The sequence below is a fragment of the Nomascus leucogenys genome, chromosome 22a, assembly GCF_006542625.1.
Source record: "Nomascus leucogenys isolate Asia chromosome 22a, Asia_NLE_v1, whole genome shotgun sequence".
NCBI lineage: Eukaryota > Metazoa > Chordata > Mammalia > Primates > Hylobatidae > Nomascus > Nomascus leucogenys.
The window spans coordinates 67513943-67535129 of NC_044402.1; the positions used below are offsets into that span (position 1 = coordinate 67513943).

At 40.7% G+C, this 21187-nt stretch overlaps 1 protein-coding gene across 1 annotated transcript in view; it reads left to right on the forward strand.

Annotated features, from left to right (window-relative positions):
• The window catches only part of TNFRSF21 (TNF receptor superfamily member 21), a 78422-nt gene that overhangs the window by 54597 nt on the left and 2638 nt on the right, over positions 1–21187 (forward strand). Inside the window, exons 4-5 of the mRNA XM_003254199.4 lie at positions 1213–1478; positions 20056–20284. Coding sequence (XP_003254247.2) covers positions 1213–1478; positions 20056–20284 — 495 coding nt within the window. The remainder of the gene's footprint in view (positions 1–1212; positions 1479–20055; positions 20285–21187) is intronic.

Sequence of the window (21187 nt, forward strand, 5' to 3'; positions counted from 1 at the left end):
CTGAATAATGAATTAGAAAATTGCTTGTCGAGCATGAATTTGAGCACAAGCTAGGTGTTCTTCAGGAATTCTTCTATTGGCCTGGAACAGCTGGGCACACTGTTAGTTGATATAAAGGACACCATTCCCAGAATTTGAAAACCTTTTACCTAGACAGTTCTGGGTAAAGTCCATTGCAGTTTTAATTTGCAGCCTTCCTTTTTCTAAATGTCATGAAGTCACCATGTTTTTAGATGTGAGCCTCTAACTTACTTGGTTACTATTGTATTTAGTACAGTAGTCTTCCTTATCCAGTTTAGCTTTCCAAGGTTTCAGTTGCCTGTGGTCCACTGTGGTCCGAAAATACTAAATGGAAAATTCCAGAAATAAACAATTCATAAGTTTTAGATTATGCACTATTCTGAATAATGTGATCAAATCTCACGGTCCCATACCATCCTGCTGTGTCCCGCTGGGGAAGGGAATCATCCCTTTGTCCAGCATATCCATGCTGGAGACCTCACCTGCCTGTGAGTCACTTAGTAGCTGTCTAGGTTATCAGATTGACTGTCTAGTTACTGGTACTACAGTCCCTGTGTTCAAGTCACCCTTATTTTACTTAATAATGGCCCAAAGCTCGAGAGGAGTGATGCTGAGAATTTGGATATGCCAGCGGCCATAAAGTGCTTCCTTTAAGTGAAAACATGAAAGTTCCCCACTTAATAAGAAAAGTCAATTGTATGCTGAGGTTGCTAAGATCTACAAGAAGAAGGAATCTTCTATCCATACATTGTGAAGAAGGAAAAAGAAATTCATGTGTAGTATGTATAGGACTCTGTACCATCCATGGCTTCAAGGCATCCACTGGGGATCTTGGAACTTATCCACCCCTCTTCTTCAACAAGGGTGTATTACTATAGTAACAGAGGAATCACTGTGAATACCTTATTTCGATTTGGCTTTCAAAACATCTTTTTGGGTCTGATTTATTATAATTCTATGATCACTCCTTCTTCTGGTTTCATACTCAGGAAGTGAAATTTATATGAGGGTACCAGCTAGTCCACAAGATGAGCTGCTGTGCCAAGTGCTTAAGGGAGGCAATGCATTCCTTTGACATACAGCGATAGGAAAGCGTGCCTCTTCTAGTTCATTCATTAAAGCAGAGCTGCCCTTATGTAAGAAGCTTCCCTTACAAGCCCTCATTTGTTTTTTATTTTTTCTCTGGTGTAGGTATCGACATCCTAAAGCTTGTAGCAGCCCAAGTGGGAAGCCAGTGGAAAGATATCTATCAGTTTCTTTGCAATGCCAGTGAGAGGGAGGTTGCTGCTTTCTCCAACGGGTACACCGCCGACCACGAGCGGGCCTACGCAGCTCTGCAGCACTGGACCATCCGGGGCCCCGAGGCCAGCCTCGCCCAGCTAATTAGTGCCCTGCGCCAGCACCGGAGAAACGATGTTGTGGAGAAGATTCGTGGGCTGATGGAAGACACCACCCAGGTAATGGAGCACTGACCTGTTGCTCCTATGCTTCAAATTTTATCAGTTGTATGGGAACAAAGAAAAATAACATATTTGGTGGATAGGAAAACACACACACACACACACACACACACACACACACACACACACACACACCTACCTTCTAGGACGGGGGTTCTCAGTGGCCGTGCATTGGAATCATCTAGAAAACTTTAAAAAAAAATACTGATGCTCAGAACCTACCTGCAGACCAGTCACATCAGAATCTCCAGGGGACAGAGTATGAATCAGTATTTGTAAAAACTCTCTTTGTTACCCCATCTACAATCTCATTTTGCATGACACACTTTGAACAAAACCAAGAAAAAATATTTTTTCTTACACCGCCTCTCCTCCAGAGGGTGTTTTTGTGATGTGGCTTATGAAGGCAGCATTCTCGCCTCCTGAGGATGCAGGTGGTGCTAGCGGCAGTTGATGACAGAACTGATTCTCCTCCTTGGGTTGTTCCGTGGAGAACATTAGATGGGAACTGAGGGGACCCAGGAGTGTGACTTCTTTATAGCTAATAAGCCCTGGCTTTGGAGCCAGACAGCACTGGATTTGAATCCTGGCTCTGGTACATATTAGCTTAGGTGACGAAGGGTAAGTTACTTCAACTTTCCTTGCCTCTGTTACTCACATTTGGAAGCCTGCTATATAAGATTAAGATGAGAAATAAAGCATATAAAATGCCTGACTCATTGCAAGTGTTCTACAAGTGGTAGTTACGACCGTGATGTAACTCATTTTACTTAGCCTTTCTTTAATTGTATGTACTTCCCTGAAAGGCCATGAATAAAGTACAGATTTGGATATTGAATCATATTTTCCACAGACTTCGATTCAGGTTTCAGAACATATTCCCAAAGTAAAGAAAATGCTGCCACTAAGACTTGATAAAACCCACTTAAGATTTAAAGGGCCGGTCTGTGTTATTATTCCAGTGGTCCAAATTTGTTACCTGAAAGAGCTAGGTAGAGATTTTTTATGACATTGATTCAGTTTACTATCATTCTATATCACATTTTGTGTATCAAAGGATTCCATTTTACATACTTTATACTTATGCTTAAGTATACTTTATGTACTTAAGAAGTCCAAATGCTTTTATCTTTTTATACTGATCGCGCAGTAATTCTTGACAATTGATGTAACCATTTATCAGGTGAATCTTTTATCCAAGTAACTGGATAATAACAATTTATAGGTGCTAACTGACTTTGAAGGTGGTCTTTTAAAGCTCCTGGCATATTTTTAACTTCTTTGAAATGTGGAATTTCAGAAAAAAATACTAATAGACCCAAGTTATAAACATTCAAAGGCATACACCAGTGTCTTATGACTTTCTAAGAAATAATTTAGGTGTGAAATATTATTCACAAGTAAAACCAGGCTTTAAGTAGCTGGATTTGGGGGAAAGCGAAGGCGATGTTAACCCTCCAATTAAGTAAAATGGTGGCGGTTTGAATACAGGGAGTTTAGAGGCAAAGCATTGCCATGCGTTCTTAGAGACTGGCTTTAAGGAGAGAGCTGGAAGACAAGCCTAAGGCTCAAAGAAGGATTTAGATACGTGAGAATAAGTCGCCTAATGTTCTTGATGATGCCTAAAAGAAAGATAACATATGACTGATGCAAGGTTAGGATTTGGTTAACCCAAATCTATGGTGGTCCCATGGAAAAATAAGAAGGTGAGAGTGCATGTCAAAAAGAGTGATTCATAATAAAATCATTAGGTCAACGAATGAGAGAACAAAGCACCTTCTTCCTAAGTGCCAAACTCTTACACACTTTAATTCTTTCCTTCCCCTTATCTCTTCTGTGATACCAAAAGATTCTAATAGTAGCTATTTTTTGTTGTTTATTTTTTGAGAACGGTAATGTCAAAGCACTCTACAACTTTCTCTTTGGTTCTGCTATAGCCTTTGAGTTACGATGGAGGCTGAGAAGGCAATATTAAATTTTTGATTTCACGTTTTAACAATACACATCAATGTCCAGCAGTGTTTTGGATCCAGCTGTAACTCTAATTTTAATAGCCAATGAACATGGATTTCTGGCTGCCAGTTCTTATTACAGGTTGAGTATCCTTTATCTGATATGCTTGGGACTGGAAGTGTTTTAGATTTTGGATTTTTTCAGACTTTGGAATATTTGCATATACATAATGAGATAGCTTGAGGATGGGGCCCAAATCTAAACATGAAATTCATTTATGTTTCACATATACCTTATATACATAGCCTGAAGGTAATTTTATACAAAATTAGAAAAAATGTATGCATGAAGCAAAGTTTGTGTTAAGTACTCATGTGTGGAATTTTCCTCTTGTGGCATTATGTTGGTGCTCAAAAAGTTTTGGATTTTGAATTTTTGGATTAGGGATGCTCAAGTGGTAATTACACAGTATGTTTCTCTCTGTCCGTAGTTTATTTCTGAAATTTGTCCCGTCTAACAAGAGAATCGGAAGCCAGGGGGCTTAATTGAGACTCCTTATTCTCATCCTGTGATGGGCTTGTACTCCCTGTGTATGGTGGTACTGCTGGGGATTTGGGGCTTTGCCCCAGGAGTTAATGGACTCTTAATGGGTAAAAATGACTATTTTTTTTTAATGGTCAATGTTTTTTCTCTTCATAAGCCTGAAAGTGCCTATGTTATGTTCCACTAAAAGGATTAGCCCTGGTGTGACTTTTTGTTGCCTCTGTCAAGAACAGCTGGTTCATTATTAACCATGGTGGCCTATTAGCCATTTTTAAATTAAACCCATTCAGAGTCTGACTCTTTCTTTATCTGAGGTATGAGCTGTATTTTTCAGCACGCTCTTCTTTCAAGTTCAACATCTAAACTGAACCCAGCCTTCCAGAATCATAGCTATTCTTCCCTTCTGGGACATGAACATTTGGAATAAGCAGCAAAACAGTGGGATAATAGTTGTAAGTTGTTGCAGTTTTGCCAAAGCTATTAAAAAACAAAACACTTCCCTAATACAGCATTCCCGTTTGTATGTTATCTCTTTTTCCATCCTTTTACTTTGATTTTTTTCTCTGTCTTTATTTAAAGAAAGTCTCTTATAAGAAGCATATATTGCAGATTTTTTTCTTAAATCTAGTCTGATAGCTTTTGATAATTAGAGAATTTCAGTGTTTACATTTTTATGTAATTATATAATTGCTTTTTAAATGTAACTTTTAAATGCAGTTACTCAAATATTTGGGTTTAAATCCACCATATCTTTGTTTTCAATTTGTCCTGTCCTCTTTTTTTATTTTTTTCTCTCTCCATCTTTTCTTGCTTTCTCTTGGAATAATCAAATATTTTTTTCTTATTCCATTTTTCCTCGTCTGTTAGCTTGTTAATTTCACGTTTTTTACTTCACTTTTAATGGATACCCAAGGGATTACAACACACATGCTTAAATTATGAGATATAGACAATAAATGTGTACTTTTTACCATTTTACAGATACTACAACCTTAGGAGACTTTAATCTTATTAATCCCCCTCTTATACTTGCTTTTGTTTACATGAATTTTAATGTTACACTTTTAATGCTGCTAAAAGGCAGAGTTATTACAGTTTTACACAGTCAGGAGTCACACAGATTTATCTGAATATTGATCTTTTCCATTCTTAATACCTTCCTCCTGGAGCTTCAACTTCTACCTGAGATAATTTTTCTTTTGCCTAAAGAATACTTCTCTGTATAGGTTTCCAGCAGTAAACTCTGTTTTTCTTGGTCTGAAAAGTGCCTATTTATACATAAATAAATTGCATTATTTCACCTTAGGTTTTGAAGGATAGCTGGAAATAAAATTCTAGCTTGCCAGTTATTTTCCTTTAGTCCTTTAATGCCTGGGTTTAAGTTTCCCCTGTTAACCAGCAAAGGAGAGGATGTGATTTTATTTTTAAATCTATATTACATAACACATTTTGTGCACAGTATTATAACAGGCACTCTGGGCAATGCAAAGATGAGTAAGACAAAGTCAATGCCATCAAGGAAGCTTACAGTTGGATGGAAGGAAGAAATTTACACATACTTATATAATCTAAAGGAGTAAATCCAAGAGGTCGGGAGGAGGAATGTGCTGGATGGCCATCTAACCAGCCAGTAAGGCTCCGATCAGAACATCAGTATGGAGATGTGTGCGGGGTTAAATCCCTGTCCTGGCAACATAGTCATTTTAGGGACCCTGAGTAAATTACTTGGCCTCTCTGCCTCAGTTTCTTCATGAGGAAATAGGAACAGCATGAGTGCCTGTCCCATGGGTTACTCTCAGAATGAGGTGAGTGCGACCCACTGTAAGCATTTGTCAGATGTTGACTATTAATAGTTGCAATTATTTCCAGGCTCTGGAGGCAAGAGAGAATGGAAGAATGTTCCTAACTAGCTAAAACTCATACATGTAATGGATCTTTTAGATGCTGAATACTGAGGGTCACTTAGTGTTGGGTGGGGATGTTCACCCAATTCCAGGACTGCTGAAAGCAGGTGGCCGAGCAGGAAGGCTGCTATCTGGGTTCAGTGTCCCAGAGCTGGAAATCCCAGCTAGCTGTAGCTATATGTTGCTTACTGCCTGAGCACATGTTCCTAGGCTGGCTGGAATGTTTTCTCTAGCAAGGGAGATAGTGGTCTGCTTCCTCAATAGCTGTCAGAAAAAGAGAAACACAATTGAGCAGGTGAATTTCTGGTTTTCCTTATGATTTGGTTTTCCATGTTTTTTTTTCACTCCCCCCTTTTATTTTAGAGCCTCTGTATGTGCAGAGAGACTTAACCAGTGCACTCTTTCCCTGCGCCTTGGACAGGGTGGGAGGAAGGCAGGGAGTCTGTTTCTTCTCCATAGGAAACCCTGGGCAAACAATTTCTCTAACTCTGAGATGTTTCCATTTAAAATGGGAATTACAGGACCTGCCCTTCATACTCTGAGCGGTTATCAAAATTAATTTTGATAATCAAATTACTGTGGGCCATAGTACTGTGAGTGAGATATTAAAGTGATGCTTAGCAGCTAGGTTCAGAAGTATTATATCTGTGGTTAGAGTTTCAGCATCCCTTCATTGCTTCATGAGAGAAAGGGGTGGAGAAAGAAATTTTATAGATACTTTAAAAATGATATTAAAAACAACCACAGCAATTTAAAATAATATAAATTGTTACTTTAGCTGTCCGCTTTGATCCGAGATACACAAATATAAAGGACTGATGTTAACCAGGCAGCGGAGCTGAGAATCGATGCTCTACTTCTTATCTCTCCTTCCGTAAGATTAAGCAGATTAAAACTACACTATAATTTAACAACCAGTGGACCCACCGCCAATGTTTTGTGGTGGTTGTTGTTGATTTCTATATAATAGAAGGATTCTTTGTTAGGATATTTTAGTCCTTTCCAGAACCACATAGGGGACCTATGTCTCAGGAACAGAGCATTTGTGCACTTAGGCACTCTCTCTCTCTCTCTACTATAGTAGACTCTGTGTTGAAGCCTGGATAGCTTTGCTCTGTATAATCAACTCAGAGAATCCCAACAGCTAGAGGAGTACTGGGCCTTCTATTTTGGTGAGAACAGTACTCCTGCCTCTGCTGCAGAGGGAACTACAGTTACTGATTTTTTGCTTACCAGCTGCAGGATGCAGCTGTCCTTATCTACGGGTCTGACTGAGACCAGCTATTTTCAGAAATTTAATACAGTGAGGGCGAGTTGAAGCAAATACCAGCTGTACATTAACTGTTGGCTTTTTGGCTATTCAAATTAGTCTTTGTCATTAATTTTCCAATTTGTCATCTCTTAGAAATTAGGGATTCTTGTCCTAAGACCTGAGGACCTAAAGTAACAGCTAAACTTGCATGTTACTACAGCATGGAGGGTTATTTAAGGTCAAGTTACTTAATTCATGGGGTGTGACTGCGGGCTCTGGGGAACTTCTGGGGTGGTGAGAAGAAGAGGACATTATAAAGGGATTGCTGACACACATAGAACCAGGAACATTTAGTGATGCTTGTGTTTAAAGTTGTCATTGTGCACAAAGGAGCAATGTTTATAAATAGGCTTTAGATTTTTAATGACATTTCAGGCTGTTCTATTTATTATCATAGTCCAAGGTTTCATTCAGTTAGTTGACAACCTTTTGTCAAACACCAGCTGTGAGCCTGGTACTGGGTAAAGAAGAAAAATGGTCAATGCCTTTCAATAACTCACTTGTGGTGATGGAGACACATGTGCAAATAATTATAATTCAGTGGGATAAGCAAATGTTATAATAGAAGTGTGCATGAGGAATTATAAGCATCAGGGTGAAGGAGTACTCAACCTGCCAAAAAAATACGTAGAAAGCTAGAGCAGGCATATATTTGTTCATTTCAAAGTCACTTAAAAAAATCAGACTAGTTTTTTTTCAAGACTATATTTTGGTCTTTTTTTTTTTTTTTTTTTTTTTTTTGAGACGGAGTCTTGCTCTGTCCCCCAGGCTGGAGTGCAGTGGCGCGATCTCGGGTCACTGCAAGCTCCGCCTCCCGGGTTCACGCCATTCTCCTGCCTCAGCCTCTCCGAGTAGCTGGGACTACAGGCGCCCACCACCACGCCCGGCTAATTTTTTGTATTTTTAGTAGAGATGGGGTTTCACCGTGGTCTCGATCTCCTGACCTCGTGATCCACCCGCCTCGGCCTCCCAAAGTGCTGGGATTACAAGCGTGAGCCACCGTGCCCGGCCTGGTCTTCTTTCCTGAAACTTTACATTTGGTTTCTGCCTGGGAAGCCCCACCTGCTTTTTCATATTAAGGGCTTCTCAAATCTTTGACTCTGCAAAGAACGTCTGTTTTACTTACATCCTTGTTTTGCTCAGTAGCAAGCTTTTTAGAAACCCTTAACTGTTCTGTAACATTTAAGGTATAGAAATAAGGTTTTAATATCCCATTTCATGTCACGTGCCAGATATCGAACTTTGAATCTCCAGGAACTACTAGAAGGATCTGACAAATTCAAGAATTTGACTTTGTCCCTCTGAATTGGGTTTGAATTTTGCTTTCGCCACTCACTATGTGACCTTGGGCAAGTCCTATACAGTCTCCAAACCTCAGTTTCTTTGTAAGTGCCTTGTAAAGATCTTGCTGAGAACTAGAGGTGAGTGTAAATGCCCAGTTCTGCACTTGATATAGAGCAGGGGGCTCAGTGAATCTCTTAGCAACTATTTTCTGTGTTGGAATTTGAATTCTACATTGTCCTTTTTTGACTTGACAGCAAATGCATTATGTTTTCAGTAAATTCACATTAAGTTGAAAGTGAATCAGCATTTGCTAAATATCTGTTGTGTCCCAAACACTGTCTGGGTGCTCTATAGATGGTTTATTTAGCAAGTTTCGTGGTCCTGAGAAGTATAGGTGGGTATATTCTAATTAAGATAGTGATGTGGTTTGGGTCTGCGTCCCTGCCCAAACCGCATGTTGAATTGTAATTCCCAATGTTGGAGGTGGGGCCTGGTGGGAGGTGACTGGATCATGCGGGCAGATTTCCCGCTTTGGCGCTGTTCTTGCAATAGAGTTCTCATGAGATCTGATTGTGTAAAAGCGTGTGGCACCTCCCCCCGTCACCACTGCTCTGACCATGTAAGACATGCCTGCTTCCCCTTTGCCATGATTATAAGTTTCCTGAGGCCTCCCCAATCATGCTTCCTGTACAGCTTGAAGAACTGTGAGCATATGAAACCTCATTTCTTTATAAATTATCCAACTTCAGGTATTTCTTTATAGCAGTATGAAAACTGACTAATACAGTTATATTACTATATTTCATTGAATCCCATGTCAATTGTAAGATATACCATTGTCACTATGTATTACTGAGAAAGAAATAAAATACTGCTAATTATAATTGTAAGAGACACCCCTATTTCAGAGATGTTAAAATGTGAAAGAAATATGCATCATAGAATTAAAAAAATATAGTAGTTGAGCTTGCTGTATGCAGATCATAAGGAGAAAAGTCTAGGAAACAGATTCTTAGGGTCTTTATATTAATGTACACTCCCTCCCCAAAACACACACACACACACACACACACACACACACACACACACACACACACACACACTTATTAGTATTGCCTTTAAGGTTGAGATAATTCAACACAGACAATTTATTTAATAGATTATCAGAGCACCCATTATGTATTGAGCCCTGTACCAGGCACTGAGATACTAAATGAAACAAAACAAAACACAAAACAGAATCATCCCTTAGGATGCTGACAGTTTTATAGGAGGAATAGATATGTGAGCCAGACTTGAGAATATATTCTGTGAAGCTGCTATACAGAGGGATGGAAGTGGGCTTTAATTTTTTTCTGAGACAGACTGTCTCACCATTCAGAAAAGGCTGGGTCTATTAGTTGATGACATTTCCCACCCGTTTAATCTACACCCTTACTGGCTTTCTCAAAAAGTGCATTGGGAGGAAATCAGAATCAATACTGTGAAAAGAAGCTTATTTTCTCCATCAATTACCAGTGCAGAACACATTTTCATTTTTTTCTTTTTAAAGCCAAAACACCGATTTGGATAAAGTTGAATAGCTTCCAGCTTTGGTCTAGCTTCTCCGCTCTGTGTTTGTGAAAGTGTCCCTTATTCTGTTATAATCCAAGTGTCAATAACAGGTACACTTGCTAATGAGGAATTGCATCATGGTCAGCAGTAGGTTTTATTTTATATCAGTTAATTTCGAGGTTTTCATCACTTATTTTTCACCATTTCCTTGGGAGAGACTAATGTCATTCCTGATTTTTTCATAAACAATTGCCACAGAGGAAACTTTGATTGATCTACAGTTGGACTTTCACAGGACAGGCTGAAATTAAATGCCCAACAACTAAAATGACTTATCACCAAAAAAGTACTAGAAAAAAAACTTCGGGGAAATGTTTTGTTTTTATAATCACAACAGTAGAGAATAACATAAAGCCCTGAAGCCGTACAAGAACAATGCAACTACTTAACAATAAATACACAAGCCAGAAAACACCATATACAAATCAAAAGACAAAATAATCACAGGTGGAAATTGTTTGAAACATAGGGTTCAGTTTCTTGAAAAATAAGGAGTTTTTACAAATTAAGAAAAAAATGTGCAGTCTTGTGAACAAGACAGTTCACAGAGAAGGAAATACTGAAGACTTTTTTTTTTTTTTTTTTCGAGACAGAGTCTTGCTCTGTCGTCCAGGCTGGAGTGCAGTGGCGCCATCTTGGCTCACTGCAAGCTCCGCCTCCCGGGTTCACGCCATTCTCCTGCCTCAACCTCCCGAGTAGCTGTGAATACAGGTGCCCGCCACCACACCCAGCTAATTTTTTTTTGTATTTTTAGTAGAGATGGGGTTTCACCGTGTTAGCCAGGATGGTCTCGATCTCCTGACCTCGTGATCCGCCCACCTCGGCCTCCCAAAGTGCTGGGATTACAGGCTTGAGCCACTGTGCCCAGCCTGAAGACTTTTTAAACATGCAGATTTTTAACCTCTGAGGCTGGCATGGAGACCTACGATTCCACATCTAGGAAGATATCTTACACATGTTCACATGCATTCAGAATGATGCAAGTAGACGTGTATTCATTGTAGTGTCATGTGTAATAGCAAAAGAGTGAGGAGATCTACAAATGCCCTTCACTAGAGGACTGGTTACTAAGTTATTGAACATCCATACAATGGAACAGCATGCACTTGTCAGAAGAAGTGAGTCAGCTCTTCATGTGCTAACCTCAAGAAGGGTTAAACGAAAAAAGGCAAGGTGAAGAATAGTATGTAGGATGGGGCACAGTGGCTCACGCCTGTAATCCCAGCACTTTGGGAGGCCAAGGTGGGCAGATCACTTGAAGTCAGGAGTTTGAGAACAGCCTGGCCAACATGGTGAAACCCCATCTCTACTAAAAATACAAAAACTATCTGGGCCTGGTGGTGCACGCCTGTAATCCCAGCTAGTCAGGAGGCTGAGGCACGAATGAATACGGGATATGGAGGCTGCAGTGAGCTGAGATTGCACCACTGCACTCCAGCCTGGGAGACATGAAAAAAACAAAACGAAAAAAACAGCAGTATGTACGTTGTGCCACCATACTGCAAATATATACACGCACACACACAGTATATACATAGATGTTAAAAATTGTTTTAAAAAATAAGGGGGGTGGAGAACATATGTACTTATATACAGACTATCTCTGGAAGAGTATATTGTAACTTGGTAACAGTAGTTACCACCACGGAGGGAAACTGAGTTGCCGAGACTTGGAAGTCAGAGGTTAAAGTCAAAGGTTAACTTAGACTTGTAGACCATACGCATTGTAATTCTAATGGCATGAAGCTAATTAATGGACTTATTATGCAATGCTAATTTAATCAGATTTGATGAGTTCAAAAAGCCCGAGTCATAAAGATGAACTTAAGCCTTCTTACTTCAAGGTCTTGAGTTTCCTGTGAAATTACTTTCCATCCTCCACCGTGTCTTGTGAAACTTTTTCTCACGGATAGAATTATCGAAAGGCTTTTTTTGTGGGAAAGATTTTCCAATAGAAGTTTAGGGAAACCTAAGGAATTTCCAACGGAGCATGATCTCCTCATGTTCCGATGGTGCTGAGCTCTTAAAAGTCTTGGCAATATATTCAAACGTGAGTGGGCTCCAGCTCTGAACCAACAGAACCCACTTATTCACTGTCCTCACTTCCTCTTTTGGAGAAAGCTAGTCAGTGAGGCAGCTCAGGGCTGCAACACCACTACCGTTGATGTCAGCAGCCTGGACAGCTTGCAGACACCCGCGCTGGCAGCGGGGTGGGGCTGCCTCCCCTTTTCCCTCCCTCCAGAGCCAGCTGGTTCTTACCAGCTTTGGCAGCTTTGTGCAGCACTATTTGTTGTGGCTTTTCTCCTGTACATACAGGAAAGGCACAACTCTCTTGCTTAGGGCAAGGATTGGCTATTGACACTTTGACTTAAATGGGGGTGGATTTATAGACTTTGGGGCTCAATTTTGAAATTAACTCTTAGAAGTGATGAGAATTCTAAGACGAGGTATATACAGAAAATTACAGCCAACTACCTTGATTTGAGTTTGGGGTATTTAAGCGAGAAACCCACCGTGATCAGCTAACCTAGTCTAACTTCGTATGTCTTAAGTAAGGTTGCAGTTGAAACAAAACCTTTTCATTATTCTATGCTTGAACAGATCTAGGGTGAGTGGGAGTGTTTTTGAAAATAATTCCCCAGTGGTTTTGGCATTTTTTTGGCCAGGTGAATCCTGAGATTCCCCTGAGGGTGGGTGAGTTTGTTCTGCAGGCTCTGCATTGGCTCCCAGCTTAAGGTTCACTCACCTATGCCATGTCTGTGGTCTGGCTTGGGGGTTCCCAAGGAAGCTGAGCATAACATCTTGGTGTTGTGCTCCTGTTGCTTCTTCCATCCCATGACATCCAGTGATCCCAGGGAGCTCTAGACAGCAGATGGCCCTCGCTGTCCACTTGGCAATTGACAATTTAGATTTAAGTGTTGGTGCTGTTCCCTACTTATGCAATGGAAGCACCTCCATGCTTCATGTACTAAAGTCTGGGCTGTTCAGGAGAAGAAGAAAGAAGGAAAGAAAACAAGAGGTTTTAACTCAACAATCAGAAGCCCAGGAAAAGTTTGGGGAATTTTTGTCTTAAAGTTACTTGATTCTTGGCCCTTCTCTTTAATTTTTTAAAATAACGTTTTAAGAGAAGACTTAACGAAGCAAAGAAAATTTGGAAGCACATTACAACAAATAATAAATCTACCATCTAGATTCAATAGTTATTCACATTTTGGCATATTTGCTTTATCTATGTATGTATACCTTTCCAGTCCATATTCCCATTTCGAAGACTTTCTCTAAATTTCTTATAACTGATAATTCTTCTTTCAAGCATTTAGAAATCAGCATTTTTCCATTTGCCTTTTAAGATTTTTGTTTGCAAAAAAAAAAATTTGGGTATATTTGGGTTCTACTTGCCAAGACCCCTTACTCTGGATTGAATTGAACAAGAATTCACACTCAGAAGAATAATTTTAAAATCATTGTCTCTCATCATCTGAAACTTCTTTTTTAGGGTGATATATTTGTTTTTATTTTTTAAGGGAGAAATCATTATATACAAGTATTCTACAGTGTCTGAACTTAGGAATTGAATAGATTCAGATAAATTGTTTTGTGATCAGGCTGGTAACCTCATTATATGAACCCTCATTTATATCTGAAATCCTGGAACCACAGAGATTTGAATAAGAAAGCATTTATTATTATCTGAATTCCTCTTCTCTAAAGACCACATAGATTCAGATATCAAGAACTACTTTTCTGGCAAAGAAAATATGCCTTTTTTTCCTCACAGAGCCCAATCTTATATGCCTGTATAGGCCTATAGAAGGTCTTGAAATCTAATTTGATTTTGATTATGTGGGCAGCTGGGAGAGCAGGGGAAACAGGCTTGAGATAATATCATAATTCTTAAATAGTTGTAATTTTATATTTATTTGCGACTAGAATTCCTTTGAGATAAACCTTTAGTAGAAATTGAATTTGTTTTTTTTTTTTTTTTTTAATCAGCCACTGGTCTGTTGGGGTCTGAAATATTTTCAATAGAAAACAAAGTTATTGGCTACAGTTGAGGTATCTGGTATTTACAGAATCTCTCATATTTATCTCAGGGCAGTCATCCAGCTGGAGTGTAAATCTGCCGTTGAGTCCCAGGTACTTGCAGATCTCACCTCTACCCCCTTCACTCTGGCGGAGGGGCTTGGGCAATGCCTTGTGATCATGTGATCGCTTGTAATCAGTTTACAGGGTTTGTAAATTTTCTGTAAATGCTGTGGGGTCCAGACAGGGAAGTGACATGGCAGCAAAGAGGGTAACTTTGAAACTAGACAGACCTGGTCTTGAATCCTGGTTCTATGGCTTGGGGCAAATTATTACCTCTTAGAGCCTCAGTTTCCTCATCTGTAAAATGGGGCTGATACAACTTCCTTAGCAGCAAATGAATCACAGATATTTTCTGCTGAATCACCTAGTACAGTATTGGCAATGGCTTATTTCTTCAGGTCTCTTTTTATTACCTCATATGGAAAAGCAGTAAGTTTCAGTTAGATTTAGCAAATGGGCTTTTAAAAACCATTATTAAAGTGATAGAGATTTTCACAAATGTAACATTGAACTCTTCCTTCTTTCTAAGTGTTGAATGAGGCCTGGAGGGAAAATCAAATCAAAACAGTGACTTTAAGGAGCTTTCTGCTGGGGACTATCAGGCATATCTAGTTATATTAGGGAAAAGGGGCCTTGTGGGTATTGAACTGGGTAGTGTCAGGAGCCAAGGGGTTGGTTAAATTGAACCATTTTAGCAGGCTGGCAAAGAGCATCCAGGCTGGGCAATTAATGCTTCATTTCAGGGGGTCACTGATGCATCAAAGTCATTAATTAGTTTTATGAAAACAGATTGTGCAACCACAGGGAGATTGTAATTGGGTAGTAATTGAAAATAACTTTGTGGTAAACTTTCGTTGAGTAGGTAGTTCAGTTGGGGGTAACTTGGAAGGGGAAAGAGAATTGGAGTGGGGGATTAGGACATGAGGAGAATGAAATAGCAACAGTAAGACCATCAATAAATAAGACATAATTTGAATGAAAGGAACACAGAAGTGACCTGGTCTAACCTATTTAGGTTAGAAGTGAGACCACAGGTCTGATGAGGGAAGTGGTTTTCCTAGTGCCACACAGCTAGTTAGTGTTATATCTTCTCTCTTTTCTTGCAATGCTTTTTCCAGGATTTTCATGACTTTGATTTTTAGAAGCTGACTATGGGGAACATGAAGTGCATGCCACACAGATGGCAGTTGAGGCTGGAGTTCTCGCCTATTCCTGCTCTCAGAGTCTACTCAGGAATGCTGCCAGATCTTGCTGCCTCAAAATCTTATTTCATTTATCTACCACCCTTGTCATGAGTAAAACTTGGAAGGATTTTCCTTTACCATCCACGGCTCTGCCATCCCCGGGGCTAGGGGAATACTGCAACCTCCACTAGTGTGTCATCTCAGGAAAGGCCAGTAAACAGGGAAGTGATTTTTCAGTTTGATATTAGAAGTGGAGAATTATTTTTGAGCTTCAGTTTCCTTTTCTTTCTTTACTTTTTTTTTTTTTTTTTTTTTTTTTTTTTTGAGATGGAGTCTTGCTCTGTCACCCAGGCTGGAGTGCAGTGGCGCAATTTTGCCTCACTGCAACATCTGCCTCCCGGGTTCAAGCAATCCTCCTGCCTCAGCCTCCTGAGCAGCTGGGATTACAGGCATGTGCCACCATGCCCAGCTAATTTTTGTAGTTTGTAGTTTTAGTAGACACAGGGTTTCGCTATGTTGACCAGGCTGGTCTTGAACTCCTGACCTACAGTGATCTGCCCATTTGGCCCCCCAAAGTGTTGGGATTACAGGTGTAAGCCACTGCGCCCAGCCTCAGTTTCCAATTTTGATTTGGTTAAGCACCCAGAGTGGGTACTTCAGTTTTTTAGAAGTCTGGTTGGTGCGGGAATGTAGGGTTGGCAAGGACGCAGCTGGAAATGGGGAAGGGCAATGATGACAGTCATGGCTCATTGCAGTACAATCCAGATACAAGTTAAATCATTATTCTCATAAACACTGCTACCAAACTCAGTAGCCCAGAGATATTCAGATTCCCAAAGCAGTAGTCTGTTTACCGAATCCATTTGGATGGTTCCTTGTACTCAGTGGTAGAGGTGCTCGGAAAGGAAAATTGTTAGGTCAGCAGCAGAGTTTTAGGTGTGACTCAGCCTTGAGTAAGTTGAACCATTTCTCTTTCTTCCCTTATCAGTTTGGACTAATAAGTATCCGGAAGGTCTAAGTGTGTTTGCATGGAAACTAAGCAGAAGGAAATTTGGAACTTGTTTGGCTGAAAGAAATGCCATGCTCTTGAAGTTCACCAAATAGAATTGTTCTCTTTTGGGCTGCTTTGGGAGCTCTCCATGTCCCCTGCCATTTTGGTCTATTTACTGTCCCCACCTCATTTCTCACGTGAGTCTTGCAAGTTAGGATTATGTCATGGCAGTAGGCAAAAAAGAACTGTAGTTTTCAAGTTTCTCCAAAGGAGCTTCAAATAAGTGACAGATACGTTGCCTTTACAGGCCACGTTTTCTTAATATCTGCCTTAATGAAATAAGTTAGGGCATATATGAATGCCATGTCCACGAACATTTCACAAAAGTGTAGAGAGGAGCTCAGCCACATCGATAATCTTCCTGCTACCCTGTTTCTTGGCTACCCATATAAATAAGAGCTGCTGCAGCCACAACATTTTCAAGATAGCAGAAGGAAAATATACTTATCGGTGGTGACTGCTTTTATAAACAACATTTATTGATTTTCTAGCTGTAAAAGTTAATATATCTTTTTTCTTTTCTTTCTTTCTTTTTTTTTTTGAGACAGAGTCTCACTCTGTCGTCCAGGCTGGAGTGCAGTGGCACGATCTCGGCTCACTGCAACCTCCACCTCCCTGGTTCAAGCGATTCTCCTGCCTCAGACTCCCAAGTAGTTGGGATTACAGGCGCCTGCCACCATGGCTCATTTTTGTATTTTTAGTGGAGGCAGGGTTTCACCACCTTGCCCAGGCTTATCTTGAACTCCTGACCTCAAGTGATCCACCCACCTCGGCCTCCCAAAGTGCTAGTATTATAGGTCAACTGGTTATGGTCAACTGAAATGGGAGGATGTATATATAAAATAATAAATGGAACAAAAAAAAAAAATAGGTGCGAGTCACCATGCCCAGCCTAAAGATACAGAGAATTTGGAAAGCTCAAAGAACCTTAGGAAATAAATTATTTTATTTTATCAGTATCTTGGTAAGTTTATGCTCAAAGTTTTTATAAGAGCATCCTCTTCTCTGGAAATATGGCTTTCTTGTTTAGAGTATTTGTCTTCTCTTTAGTATCTAAATCTTATTGTAGGTGTTCTTCATTGGCTATAAACTCAGAATATTGAACCATGAACTTTCAGAATTAATAAAACAAGGAATTAATTTATCCCACATATTCTGATGGCTCACTGTTCTGATTAGAAAGCGGAAGTAACACAATGCCTAGTACGGTGGCAGTACTGCAAACCAGCTTTGATGGATATTGTATATATTATGGTAAAGCAAGGAAAGAAATTTCTATGAGCATTTTTTTTCTTTTGGGAAAAAATGAAAACAACTTCAGATGAAGTCAGAATGCAACCGGCTACTGTTGCACAAAGTAAGAGATACTTATAGTTAGTAACTGAGTAGATTTTCTAGAAAGATGATTTTTAAATGGTCTCTGGCTTTAGTGATGCTTATTAGCTCTGTTGTGATGCTAATACCATTTGTAGGGGCATTTTCATATTCACCTGACTCATTGTTAATTACAGGAGAGCGTCAGTTCAGCATTCTGTCTTTCCAATTATGTTGGAAATCATGTGCTTAATTTTTACTAATAGGACCTTTTGGCGAAATTGGGGGGAAAATTAAACATTTCAGGTTTTCAAATGAATTTAGGAAACAGGTGGGTGGACTTTTTAGTTTGTTGGCATGTGATTTGTGGGTGGAAATTTCCTTTTAAGCAAGAACAGTGTACTATATTGACTGACCTGGTCCCTGAGAACCAGGATGTAGACCAGTGTTCTTAGTCTAACTGAGTGAATTAAAGTGTGTTGGCATGAATGGCCATGTGCATTTTCAAGGAGGAGGGGCACGCGCCAGGGCCTATGGAATTAACATTTTACAAGCATTTACGTAACATTTGTCTGTAGATCAGAAAGGGACTGCTAGGTATGCATGTTTCCCAAGTCTGAAACTTGCCCTGGAAGCAACAGCAGGGCGTGGGTGGTGGTTCAGAGGAAAAATGCTGTTGGAACATTAGACATGTGCAGTAATCAGTTATCTTCACAATCTGCAATCAGTTGCAAGAATTTCTCAGGCCTTAAAATTTGTAAAAGAAGCAGTTGTGTTTGCTTTGTGCCTTATATAACTCTCCCATGTAATACTTTGAAATATCAATATCTTCATCGAAGAGCTTGAAAACATTTTACTTGAAGTGTGTGAGTGAAGGGATGAGGATTCTAAGGAGTGGTGATTAACAGCTTGGGGAGAGTGCCCATCATTCCCTGAACCCTGCTCTGTGTGATCTGGCCAGCTGGCTCCCAGGTTTTTTTATCCATGCCGGAAGAGCCAATAAAAAGATAAAGTCAATTACTAGGAGAGGCCACAAGTGCCTGCCAGAGTTCTGATGTATTTTCTCAAATGAAAGGGGGCAAATGGAGATGTCAAGCAGGCCTGAGTTGAGCACTGGCTTTCTCCCAGTAGCTGTGTGCCCTCTTTGGGCCCCAGTCACTTCACTGGTAAAATGAGGTCACGTCACCTATCACTTCCCCGTATCTCCAGGGCACACCCCCAGTACAAGCCACAGTCATACTGTATGTAGCCACTGTAGGAGCGTCCTAACTCTCTGCCTACTTTGATTCTTGCCTCCCTAAAATCCATTCTCCACCCACCAGCCAGAGTGGTGGTGAAGCTCACCATCTTTATCTGAAACCATCTTGTGTGTTTGTTATTGTCTCTCTGACCTCCCCACTCCAGAATGCAATCTTCACAGTCTCTGTCCTTTCGGTCATTACCCTCTCCTCGCAGCCACTGACACCTCTCATTTTCTCCTGTTCTCATTCTTAATTTTAGCAGTTTTTTTTCCTGAGCTAGTTGGAAATGAGAGTCAGAAAACCTGGGGTCTAGTTTTAGTTCTGTGACTTCCCTGTTGGCCCTTAGTTAAGAAAGTCACTTCACTTCTCCAGGCCCCAGTTTCCTTCCCTGTGAAGCTGAGTGTAAGAGTCAGCAAGCACTGCAGTAACAAAGGACCGCAGACTGCGTGGCTTAAACACCAGAAATTGATCTTCTCACAATTCTGGAGCCTCAGAAGGCCAAGACCAAGGTGTCTTCTGAGGTCTCTCTCTTGGCTTGTAGATGGCTGCCTTCTCACCATGTCTTCACTGTGTCTTCCCTCTGTGTGCAGCTGTGTCCTCACCTCCTCTTTTTATTAAAGACACTAGTTACATTGGAGTGTAGCCAACCCTAATGACCTCATTTTACCGCAATTACCTCTCCCTGTAGTCACATTCTGAGGTACTGCGGGTCAGGGCTTCAACATGGAGGTGGCATAATTCATTCAGTCATAATACTAAATTATATCTAAGACTCCTTTCAGCTCTACAAAATTATATTTTAAATCGGGGATCTTTCTCCTTACACCCATGCTCCCTTTTACTCACCTGAGATAATAGCTTGGTTCATATGCCTTCCAGTTTTTAGTACTCATGCATATCCTCACTGTATTTTTGAAGGGTTTAAAAGTCTGTGTGTGTGTCTAGCAATCATATAAATAAGTTATGGTCAACTGAAATGGGAGGATGTATATATAAAATATTAAATGGAACAAAAAAAGCCTCTGAGGAGGGATTTTAATTTTACTGTTTCTTTTCTATATATAATAAAAGAAATTTCCCTCCAACAGCTGGAAACGGACAAACTGGCTCTCCCGATGAGCCCCAGCCCACTTAGCCCGAGCCCCATCCCCAGCCCCAACGCGAAACTTGAGAATTCCGCTCTCCTGACGGTGGAGCCTTCCCCCCAGGACAAGAACAAGGGCTTCTTCGTGGATGAGTCGGAGCCCCTTCTCCGCTGTGACTCTACATCCAGCGGCTCCTCCGCGCTGAGCAGGAACGGTTCTTTTATTACCAAAGGTACAGGCATCTCAGCAGACCTCGCACACACACTTAAACCCCCCCAAAGAGCCCCTGGGATTTGTCCCTCCCCGTCCACAGTCCAGTTGTAGCTAAGAGTTGAGTCATCTGAATTACCTGCCCAGGAAGACCAGTCCAAAACTTCAAGATACGCTGGCCCGAGAGAAACCTCGCCATTGGCTGGCGAAGACACGCCTCCGAAATCTTTACAGCTCAGGCTGCCTGGTGGAGAGCTATCGGCCACCCTTTATCCTCATGATGCTATCAAATGTGTGTTTCGGGGAAGGCCTGATAAAATGGAGTCTGGCAAGATTTTTGAAAATTATTTACCAAGCTTGCTGTATCCAAAGATTTAAAGTTGAACCTATCTTGAGAGTCAGAAGTACAGGTTTTAGGCCGTGCACAGCAGCTCACGCCTGTAATCCGAGCACTTTGGAAGGCCGAGGTGGGCGGATCACTTGAAGCCAGGAGTTCGAGACCAGCCTAGGCAACAAAGCAAGACATGGTCTCTACAAAAAAATTAAAAATTAACCAAGCATAGTGGTGTGCACCTGTAGTCCCAGCTGCTCCAGAGGCTGTCAGGAGGATCCCTTGAGCCCAGGAGTTTGTGCCACTCTGTTACCTGGGTAACAGAGCAAGACCCATGTCTCAAAAACAAACAAACCCTAAGCCAAAAAAAACCTATTTCATTAAAATGTAACTTGACTACTGAGTTTTTTGGTGCCACCTTAAATTTTGCACCAGGGGCGAGTGCCTCATTTGCCTCTTTATAAGCCCAGGCTCTGGCTGGCACCATATCCATATGGCGGGCACAATGTCCAGCTTGAGCGTCGTTGATAAAGTGGTTCTAGCCGGGCACGGTGGCTCACGCCTGTAATCCCAACACTTTGGGAAGCCGAGGTT